This window comes from Dermacentor variabilis, chromosome 6, assembly GCF_050947875.1.
Source record: "Dermacentor variabilis isolate Ectoservices chromosome 6, ASM5094787v1, whole genome shotgun sequence".
In the NCBI taxonomy this organism is placed as follows: domain Eukaryota; kingdom Metazoa; phylum Arthropoda; class Arachnida; order Ixodida; family Ixodidae; genus Dermacentor; species Dermacentor variabilis.
In genome coordinates, this window is record NC_134573.1 from 158,517,177 (window position 1) to 158,528,772 (window position 11,596).

Here is an 11,596-nt window from a genome sequence, read left to right on the forward strand (position 1 = left end):
CGCCAGCTCTTCTTCTGGGAAGGACTGCTAGTGTATGTGACAATTTCTTGCGAAGACAGCCAGTATGCCAAAATTGTTTAAGTGTACTCAATGTGGTGCTATGTGATAACGTGTAAAACAGTACACGAAATATTCAGAAATTTCGCCCCGCTCCAGACAAGAAAAAGAATTAACCGATACAGTGATTGTTTACGGGCTTGTTCGGCACGTCATATATGCATTTCGAAGCTTTTATGAAACTGGCGAGTCTAGACTGTTTAAGGTTGTGCATGATGCGTCACTTAGAATCAATGCTTCTATTGCGCCAACTTCGGGACAGGGAACATCTCGACTACGATTGCGATCATAAGCGAAGTAGCAATTCTCAGTTACTACAGTGCAGAAAGAGACGAGATAAGAATAGCAGGAGCAAACACACGCACCGTAGACGTTGTCGTTGTGGACTACCGACTCTTTTGCTCATAAAACTTATTGCAGTTGTCTGTACATCATACCACGAGAAACTGATCGCTTCGAACGCACTGCCAGCTACATTTACCCTCCAAATATTTGCGTATCATAACAAACGTACTGATAAGGCCATTGACATAACTGCCCAGGGTTTTTTGCTTCGTTGTCGAGGGTCCACATAATTACGTACGTACGATGTGATAAACAGCGTTTTTCATAATCTTTCGATCGCCTAAACAGACGTCTAAAGACATGCCGAAATAGCGGCACCAGCGCTGGAACAGATCGCAGAAGCAGACGACAGCGAACAGGTTGTAACTAGCGCCATAGAGTTTCATACACTAGCGCCACTCCGCTGGTCCGTTCTACCCCTAGCGGCAAAAGGGGTGGTGAATTAGACCAGGCGTGCTGGAGCACGGAGATCTGTGCAGGTCTGGAGTTCAGTAAGTCGTGACCGTGATCGCCAAGCAACATGACAATGTCCATACAGCGCGAACCACCCTCTTCGATCAAAATTCGCGCTTGTTACAGGTTCTGCACTCTGTCAGAAAGAAGCAAGCTGCAAAATTCGTCATCGGTAAGTTTCATCTCAAGCTGAGGTCAAAGCATTAGGTATGTTTTGTCGCGATTATTGACATCAGCTGTTTCTTTTCACGCTGTTCCGACTACAGACACGGCGCCGAGCCGTAAAACTGGTTCGATTTTTAGTTAGCAGATGGTGCCGCAGCATTAGGACTGGGGATGCGTTGACGATGCGGAACTCTATAAAATCTTAATTGTTCATTGCATCATTACTTTACTACCCCGCTCTAGCCTGGGACGTGATGACGGTAGCGAGCCAACGCCAAGTAGACGCCGTGCAGACGCTGTGGCGCAGGTAAACATTTATAAAGCCATTCGCCCTTACTACTTGCTAAGGAGCCTGCAAGGTAACTAAAGGGAATGCATGCATGTAAACGCTGCTTATGGTTCCGGAGTCAAAACATTTTTTGCGTTAATCCACCAACCCTGGAGCTTGTACCGACATGATGGCAAGCAGATGCTGAGCAGACGACGCGGCGCGATGAGCACATCTCGAGGGGCACTCGGCCTTCTTCCTAGTGGCTATAATGCATGTAGCTTCTGCAGTGTTGCAAGGAGCTACTCAGATACGGTATAGTTTTTGTGTGAACGTACTTATTAGAACAAAGTCTCCTCCCGTCCTAACTGTTGTCAAAGATTGATGAAGTTCTTTGCTAGTGGATCCGCGCACCTAAAGTAAACTTTGCATTCGCAGCCGCTGTGCTTGCAAGACACATTTCCATTGTTCTACGTTGCACGGATTAGGGCCGTCGGAGCTGCCATTTCTAAGTAAAGAGGCCATGCTTTCCAGGCAACACAAAGTGCTATCGTACCCAGAAATTTGGGATATCAAGTTTCGTTCGTGTTTTGAGCCGCTATGCGTCACTCGTACATATTAGCTCGTCTTGCAGTAGTCATTGTATCTCTTCGATGTCTCTTGCGTAGATACTACTCCTTTTGTGTTATGTTGGTCGCCCAGAACTTCGTTTCCCACCTCTAGTTAGGAGAACACCCCTGCGCCCTTGTTTTCACTGCTCTGCGAACGTGCTTTGCGATTCGGTGGCAAACTTGCGCTTTGGTCAAAGGTCCCGAGGTGGTTTTTCGCTACTATAACTTCAAGGTTACCGTTCAATAGTTGGACTTTTATTTTACATGTAGAGTATCAAAGTGTCATTCTTAAAGTAGCATGATTAGTGTTTTACTGTAAACGGCTCCTATTACTTCTCTATCAAATGATGGTGACGGCGAGTGTCAATTTACCGGAAATGCACGGTTGTCTGGGGTATTCTTACATTTCACTGGGTAATGGGGGGATGTGATTCCTCATTTCTGTGTGATACAGCTTATGGTCGAATTCACTATATAGTTATTGAGTTCTGTTGAATACACACTTTCAGTCAGCTGCGGAGGTTTCCTTGTTTCTGCATTTTCGTTTAGCTGAAAAAAAAATTGACAGTTTCGCCTAAATGGCGACGCTCTGACTGCGATATCCAGGTCTAGCGTTGCGTTGGAGCTTCTCGGACGGTGTTCCGACTATACGTGGACCTGACTAACGCAGACACGACTTACACGGGTGCGCTAAAATTTCTGGCCCCTTAAAAAGCTATAACACGCCATGTAGGGCTTGCAATGGCTTTCGACAGGAGGCACTACGCGGCCTGTAAGGAGCCGCGCAGTGGCACGAAGAAGTGGGTGGTACGTTTACAATAATGAAAAAGAAACTAGAAAATACAAGGCAGAGTAAGAGTTGTCGCATTGAGTAGCGCGGGTGCGGGACATGCTCGCGCCGATTTCGCTTCCACAGACACGCTGGAATGAAGCGAGCAAATTGATTACATTTCATTAACCGCTTCACAGAAGCTTCGCTTCACATGGATTCCAAGATGTGTGCTGGATCTGCATTCTTTCTTTTTTTTTTTTTCGTGCCGGTCTAAGAATGGCACGTCTTGGATCGCAGCTGCTTCGTCGTATATAAAGTCATTGCGCACGTGAGGAAGGAAGCCAATAACTCGTTATTTCTCCTTTGGTGGTGCGCGCTAGTTGGTTGTATATCGAGTGTGGACGGCGGTTTTGCGTTCGATCTAACCGCACATTTTGATGCGCATTCTGACTACAGCTTCGCAGTGTTCCGAATACGTTCTGCATATTAATGCATGCACGTAGTTTAACAGGAATCGGTATAATTGGGTTTGACTGTAGTAGCACGCTTCACGTTTCACTCACGCCGTCTGTGAGCTCTGCGTGCAGAGCGCTACGTTTACCCTTTCTTTCTCTCTCTCTCGGCATTTTTCTCGCCTTGCAGGTAGGCGGATTGAACCTCGGAAGCCAGAAAAAGACCAGCCTGAGATGGAAGACTTCGGGCCTCCATACACGGACGTAATTCTCAGCGAACTGCTCAGCGCATTCGGCTGCCCTAGCGAGTGTAGCGCAGAGAACGAAGTCGCTGCCGACAACGATTCCTCTTCGTTCCTCCCGCTCTCGGATGAAATTTTGGAACGGCGCGAGAACGCCCTCTCTCGGGACGCGTCAGAACCTCCTCGGCATTCCACTCCGGTTAAGTTGGGGCAAGACGCGCGACCTACGCGCTGCCGCTCGATTTACGGGCTCTACTTTGAGGGCAACGAAGAGATAAGCCTCGAGTACCTGGGTCCTACCTTCCGAGGTGACTACGATTCAGAGTCGGACAGCCTCGAGTCTACGGACGATTCTCTGGAAAAGGACAGCCGGACCGAACGGAGCGTCTGCCTCGACGACGAGGAAGCGTACGCAGATACACGCCAGCTCGAACACGAGCCACAGGATGACAAAGCGATTGAAACTAATCCGTCCCCCGAAAATGACGAGATCTGTAGCGACTTGAGCAATGCAGTGAGGAACGAAGACAGTACCGATGGCATGCCATCGCATGTCCTTAACGCTTTGCTTGTCGCAGGCGCTAGTGAGCACATCCCTGCGGAAGAAAAATGTGCGGGCGGATGCTCCACTGAAGCGACCTCCTCGGCTGCTCGAAGAAAAGCTTACAGTTTTATCCTTGTGATAGACGGGCAAGATAACGTCCCAAGTGTGCGCAGCGCAATCGCCTCTTTATTCCCGAAAGCTCGCAACGCTTCAGTCGAGGAGACAGGTGCAGAGAAACCGAAAGTATCGGTGTACGAGTTCGAATACGAGGTAGTGAGTGCGGATGAACTTGAAGCCGCTTCCGCTACGGAAAAGAAGTCTCCAGACGAGGAAACACGAAACAGTAGGCTTGGAAACGAAGAATTCGTCGATGGACCGCCAACACACGCTCGTGAGTCGGTGCTTACGGCAGGCTGCCGTGCGCATTACGACGGTGAAGAGTACAGGGCCGCATGTTCCACCGAGGCGCTCTTTCCGGCACCTGTAAAGGCTCTCCATCGTTCGACTGGCGCTTTACACAACGAAAATAGCTGTTTGGAGGGTGTGCGCTTCCCGGGTGCTCCATCGCCAGCGCCAGAAGTCTGTGACAGTTGCCCTGAGCCCCCTCGGAGCTATTTCGACGGTGAGTGCATCACGGTTGCCTCGTCACCAGACGTCCATGACAGTGCCCCCGAGCCCTCTCTAGAAGGTGATTTGAGCTTATCGGCATATGACCCTCAAAATGAACAACTGGGTGAGAACGGAACCGAGTGCATTCAGATTCTGGATAACACGCCCGAAAAAGGCGAAACCCTGGACGTTGCGGTTGCGTTCTGCCGTCAGGAATCGCTATCACGTACTGCTGAGCCAGTTATAATCGCAAGCGACCATAAGGAGGACGGGCACACAGGCACGCCTTCTTCTGAGAGAATCTGCCCAGCAACAGTAACAGATAGCAATTGTTCGGCCGTATGTTCAGGCGACAGAGATGACGAGGACGGTGCAGGCAGTGCGGTTACCTCGTTGCCACGAATGCGCTACGGTTACGCTGAGCGCTTTCGTGAAATTGAGTCCCTTTTCTCGACCAGTCAGCTTGAACTTGAGCCAAATATCGAGAAAGTATCCGGAGCCAATAGCGCTACCGAACAAGGCTTTCGAGATGACCAAGCCCCGAATGCTGCGATTGAAGACCGCAATCAGTCATTATCACAGAAATCCCTGCACATTCAAGCTGCCCAATCGCACAACGACGAGGAGGAAAAGTACAAAGATACATCTTACACAATGACGGTCTCTCCAGCGCCTGAAAGGTCTAATGAATGTTGGGCGAGAGGTTTGGAGAGCGAAGAAGACTACAATGGTACAGTCTACATTGTAGGCTCGTTGCCAGGAGCTCATGACAGTCGTATTGAGTTTGCTCGTCGAGATGATTCAAACTGCGCTGATAATCAAGCTGAATATGATCTCGAGATTAAAGAAGCAGCTGAGCACGTTCTCGTTGCGGAAGACGAATCTCAGGACTATGGCACACTGAGCTCAGCGATTCAAACTCTGTCCTCTCCTCAACGCAGACCTGAATCTCAGCCGGTTGCCGGGGCGCGAATAGGAGCTGAGCCCTCCGAGGATAATGCTGAATATGATCTCGAGAGTCAAGAAGCAGCTGAACACGTTCTCGTTGCGGAAGACGAATCTCAGGACTATGGCACACTGAGCTCAGCGATTCAAACTCTGTCCTCTCCTCAACGCAGACCTGAATCTCAGCCGGTTGCCGGGGCGCGAATAGGAGCTGAGCCCTCCGAGGATGATGTTTCACACGACACGATGCCGGTCATGGTTGATGATACTGAAACAAGTGAAGCTAAGAGCATTTGTGAGAATACCCCAACTTCAGTCCTGGGCTTTTCAGTGTCAGCAGCTCATGACGTCTGTTCAGAGATTTTTCGTGAAGTTGATTTGACGTCATCGGCTGATGGAGCTGCATACAACCAACAGAATAAAGACAAAGATGAAGTCGTTCTCATTGCGGAAGACGCGTCTCAAGATGAGGACCCACTAAGCACAGCGATGACAAAACAAAGTGTGCTATCACCTAAACGTAATCCTGAATCGCTACTTGTTGCATGCACTGAAGTACGGCGCGAAGCCTCCGAAGATGTTTCTTGTGACACGTTGGCGATCACGATTGGTGATACCGAATTTAGTGGTGCAAAGAGCGCTTGCCAGAATGATTTATCTTCAACCCTGCTTTCTTCATTGTCAGAAGCTGGTGACACCTGTACTCAGAATTGTCATGAAGTTAGTTCTCGCTCCTCGGCTGATCAAGCTCAATATGACCCACACCTTCAAGAGGCAGATCATTTCTTTATGGTGGCGGAAGACACGTCTCAAAACGATGATACACTGAGCACTGAGATTAGAAAACAAAGTATATTGCCACCTCAATTTATTCCTGAATCGCAACTTGTTGCTTGCACTCAAGTACAACGTGATGTCTCCGAGGATGATGTTTCACATGACACGATGGCAGTCACCTCTAATGATGCTGAATTCAGTGAAGCAAGGACCACTTTATATTCTGTCATGCCTTCATTATCAGAAGTTGATTCGGCTGATCAATTGATTAGAGAGACAGGTAATGTCGTCCTCCTTACGAAAGACGGATATCAAGACAATGATACACTCAGCTCTGCGATTGGAAATGGGAATATACCGCTACCTAAAGGTAATCAGGAATCGCTGCTACCATGCACGCAGATACTACTTGACGCTTTCAAAGCTGCTGACACTGACACAAGTGGAGCTAATAGCACTCGTGAGAACAAATTGTCATCATCCCCGCCTTCTTTAGTGTCCGGAGCCCGTGACAGCTCCGATAAAATTTGTGGCGGAGTTTATTCTCACTCTTCAGCTGATCAAGCTCAATACGACCATCGGATTAAAGAGGCAGGTGAAGTCGCTCTCCTTACGGAAGGCACATCTCAAGAGGATGATACACAGAGCATCGCGATTGGAAATCAAAATAAGTTAGCTCGATATAATCCTGAATCGCTACTCGTGTGCACTCAAGTACGGCGTGACGTATCCGAGGATGGTGTTTCACATGACACGGTACCGGTCACGTCTAAAGATAATGAATTCATTGGAACTGAAAGCACGCGTGAGAATGACTTACCTTCTGCCCTGCCTTCGGTATTAGGAGTTGCCTTATACTTATCCGCTGATCGAGCAATTGAAGAGGTGAGCAAAGTCCTCGCTACCGAAGAGACACCTCAAGACAATACTACACCGAGCTCTGTGGTCCGAAATCAAGGTGCACCATCACCTAAAAATAGTGCTGAATCGCCGCTTACACATACGCACACGCCACTTGAGGTTTCCGAAGCCGTTGTTTCACGTGACACTACGCCTGTCGTGGCTGACGATACTGACTACTGTGGAGGTAGTAGCACTCTGGGGAATAACTTATCTGCAGCCCTACCTTCTTCATTGATAGTTTGCGACAGCTACATAAAGCTTTTTAATGGAGTTAATTCCAACTCATCGGCTAATCTAGCTGAATACGACCTGCACACAAAAGAGGTAGATGAAGTCGTTCTCGTTACAGAAGACAACTCGCAAGACAATGGTACACTTAGCACTGCTACTCGAAATCAGAATGTCGCATCGCCTAAACATAATACTGAATCGTTACTTGTTGCGTGTACTGAAGCTCAGCGTCACGTCTCCGAGGATGATATTTCACGAGAATCGATGCCAGTCCCAGTTGGTGTCACTGAAATAAGTACATCTAAGAGCATTAGTCAGAACAACCCACGTTCCGACCTGCCTTTTCCTGAAGATCGTAGAGACGCTTCAAAACTTTACGAAGACGACTCGTCCAGGACACTGCTCCGTGAATCGCTACCTCCTAATATCAAGGCCACTCCACAGCCCTCAGCGTCTGAGCCTGCAGCGTGGCCACCCAAGCCAGTAAAGCAGCTCGCCATGGACGTCCTTGAATGGATCAAGACGACGTCTTTTTTGCCAATCGTTGATTACTGTCCTCCTTCTCACAGTGGTTCCGTAACCTCACGTTCACCGTCACGGCCACTGCTAACGTTGCTAAGCGACGGCGAGATTCGCTCCGATAGCGAAAGCGAAAATGTTCTTTCTTTGGCCCTCCTTCCCAAAGCAGCAGCATGTGAAGGCGTGTATGCAGACCCTGAGTACGACCCAGAAGCTTTCCTTCCTTTATCATCCATATCAGCGCCCACAATGAGCGAAGGTGAGACAGCCGACTCTGCCAGCGACGAATCGAATACGTCACCATTTCTGGCATCAGGATTGAACGAAGCTGAGAAATGTGAGTCCGAGGATACATCAACGGGGAGCGATAGTACGACGACTGACGCCAACGACGAAACCACGAGTTCTTGTTCGTCGTCGTCCTCTACACAGTCGTATTCTTCATCGTCATCTACACAATCTGCATCTGATTCTGAAGATAGCACCGCGGGTACTCTTTCTTCTTCACCACTTTCAGGGCTACCTAGACACGAAATACCAGAAGCCCAGACTTCGAAAGAAGCGGACATCAGCGAAGAGAGTGCAGTTGGAACTGAAGACGCCGCGGCAGCTACGCATTCTGAGCCGGGTTATGCCCAACCTTTATCTTCCAGAACTGATCTATTTGACCATCAAGATAATCAAGAAAATGACAATGCTACATCCTTGGCATCGGCACCGGCGTTAAAAATGGACAACAAAGACGATCTCCAGTATGACGCTGACATTTTGATTCCATTGTTGTTGCCAGTTTCCCTGACTTCGCCAAGCAGTAGGCATTTTGAGCCATATTATACGCAACCTGCATGTTCCGCAACTGACCTACCTGACCGTGAAGATAACCAAGAAAATGGCTTTTCTGCATCCTCAACTTTAGTAGCGCCATTAAAAGAAGACAAGAAACGCGATTTTGAATATGACGCTGACATGTTGATTCCCTTGTCATTGCCAATTTATCTGACTAGACCAAGCCAAAACGACACAGTTGAATCGTGCCTCGACCACACAGCTCCACCTGCCGCCCCACCTTTTGCAAAATCCAATATAAGTGGTGGCAAGAAAACCGTCTCTGAACATCCTTCCTTAACCTTGCCTCGGCTATCGCCGTGTCCGGAACGTCTTTCAGGCGACGGCAAGGCAGCGAAGGTTCAAGATGAATTGCCTCACGTGCCTAAGATAAAAAAAGAACGCAAACAAAAGCTTCAACGAAAACGCCCTCTGCAGAATCATTTGCGCAGACGCTCCAAGAGGACCATCGCTGCCATTAAAAAACCAGTACGACCAGAAACAACCGCACCTCCAAGACCCAATAAACGACCTCCGCTCATAAGCGACGACCCAGCGGAAAACAGGGACAACAACAATCCGCAATGGGAATCAGTACGTCGACTCAGGTCCGATGACGAACGATACAGGGCTGTCCTCAGAGTCTGGCACAGCAAGAGAATTCCAGATCCTCAAAAGGACCTCACTCTTTTTCACTATCGGCCACGCTTGCTGGGCCTCAAGCGTTGTGTGCTTCCGTCGTCTCGACACCAACGCAAGCGTAAAGCATCGTGCAGCTCCGGCTCTCGATCTGACGACGCCAAGCGTCAGCGATTAGACACTGACATCATTGACAAGAAAATCGAAGACGTCAAGAAGAGCAGGGATCGCGAAATGGCGAAAGCTGAAGATAAGCTTAATCGCTGCCTACGCGAAGTCCGTAAACACAAGAGAAGCGAAAGACGGCGTCACTCAGCAGGAGACCACAGTGGCTCTTCACCTACGAGACCCGGGAGATACCGACGCCAATCTTCCGGAGACCGAAGCGACTCTTCTCGGAAGAGGCGCAGTCGAAGACGGCGCAGTTCATCTGAAAGCTATAGCGGCTGTTCGGCGAGAAGACGCAGGAGCCGGTCTCGCTGTTCTTCTGAAGATGAAAATGACTCGTCACCCGGGAGGTCCGGAAGAAGGCGACGCCATCCTTTTGAAGACACTAGTGACTACTTTCCACGAGGGCGCCGAAGGGGACGTTGCCAGACTTCTGGAGGAAGTAGTGACTCGTCCTCGAAGAGGCGCAGGACGCGATGGCGCCGCTCTTCCGAAGATGGAACCGATGGCTCACGCAAGGAAGTATTCCGCCATCGATCTCAAAGCATGAGTCGCAACGGAGGATGCCGCCATACCTCAGAAGACGACAGTGATTCATCGCCAAGGAGACGCAGGAGAGGACGGCGCGATTCCCCCGGAAGCCCCAGCGACTCCTCGCCCAGGAGGCGGTCCAGAGGGCGCCGCTGGTCTTCCGAAAGCCAGGGCGACGACGACTCTTGCACGAGGAGTCGGGTCAACAGACAGCGCCGTCTTTCTCACAGCGACAACGACCGCTCACCGAGTAAACGCTCAAGGGACAGGACGAAGTCCGAGAACTCGCCGTACTGGAGAAGACGGGAGCGAAGGATCCGGGAGGACTTTGAGGCCGACGTGCAAGGCATCACCAGCAGGTATCATACCAGGGTAGACAAACTTGTCGCTGCGAGAAAGGAGGTGAGGCGGGTGAACAGCTTCTACTCAGGCTTGCGAAACACCGACCCACGGATGTTGTCGGCTCGTCAGACAAAAGACCATTGGAAGTTAGAGTCGATGTTAAGAGAGATGAAGGGAAGTTATGAGGAGGTGCAGGACTGAGAGTGTGTCGTATGAATGTTGCGCTTACCTTTGTGATTATAATGTTAAATGACGTGTGTATCTTGGCACCATTTTATGGACGGTCCCAAGGAACGCTATAAACGCTTTGTAGGGCCAAAGTGGCGAAATGTCTATCGACTGCGTAAGCAGAACACATTTACAAGTTAGCGCTATTGTGTTGATGTCATGAGTATACATTTTTCTTATGTCACAAAACAAAGCTTTGTGGATTTCTTGTGTTCTGAATGTGTTCCGTTTATTATTGTTGTTATTTGGTTTTTAGTGCTTTGCCCATCTTTTAGAAAATTATATAACCGATGCGCAATATTCTTTATATACGCGGCTAGTAACGGTGACATTGTAATGCTTCTATGCCTTCTATGCGAAGGGGAGGCGTCCTAATGTACGTTACGGTAAGCATATTCCGAAACATTTTCACTTGCAGTTTTATTATTTGTGCGTCTCCATCTCACAGTTCGTGCGTAGTTTCGATTTTATAAGTGATGGACAGGAACGTATTTTTCGTACAAAGTTCAGTAAGTATGCGTCGCAGCAGAAAAAGCATCTCAGGTTGAAAGACTTCTCGCCATTTTCACCCAGTCGCATCACTGGCGTACGCCCCCCGCCCTCCACCCCCGAGGCTCCGACCATATGATTTGGACGAGATGTCACCGTGATAGATTGACTTCGGCTCACTCTTTAGAATTACATTTATCGTCGAGCTCTGATTAGCAGTCCTCCTGACGCGGTTCGTCGCAGGCCGTGGATCCTCCTGCAGCGTACTATGTAGGGTGGACAAAAAATAATAACGCTTTACTTTTCTTTCCTTGACAAACTTAATGCATTCAACGTGCGCGGAGTTTGCCTCGAGAGTAATCACTACTAAACAATACGCCGTTACGCCAGCACTAAAGCAGGGAATACATCCGTATTTCCTTCCCGTCTGTGTTATTTGTGTATTTACTTTTCACATTTCTTAGCCGCTGTGTTTTTGGTT

The 11,596-nt window shown here is 49.0% G+C and overlaps 1 protein-coding gene across 1 annotated transcript; it reads left to right on the forward strand.

Moving 5' to 3' along the window:
* Positions 1–889: 889 nt before the first annotated feature.
* LOC142585561 (uncharacterized) lies at positions 890–10,841 on the forward strand. The gene is made up of 2 exons (XM_075696402.1): positions 890–1,027; positions 3,314–10,841. Exon 2 carries the CDS (start codon positions 3,358–3,360, stop codon positions 10,597–10,599), a length of 7,242 nt encoding a protein of 2,413 aa, XP_075552517.1. The 5' UTR covers positions 890–1,027; positions 3,314–3,357; the 3' UTR covers positions 10,600–10,841.
* The last annotated feature ends 755 nt before the right edge of the window (positions 10,842–11,596 follow it).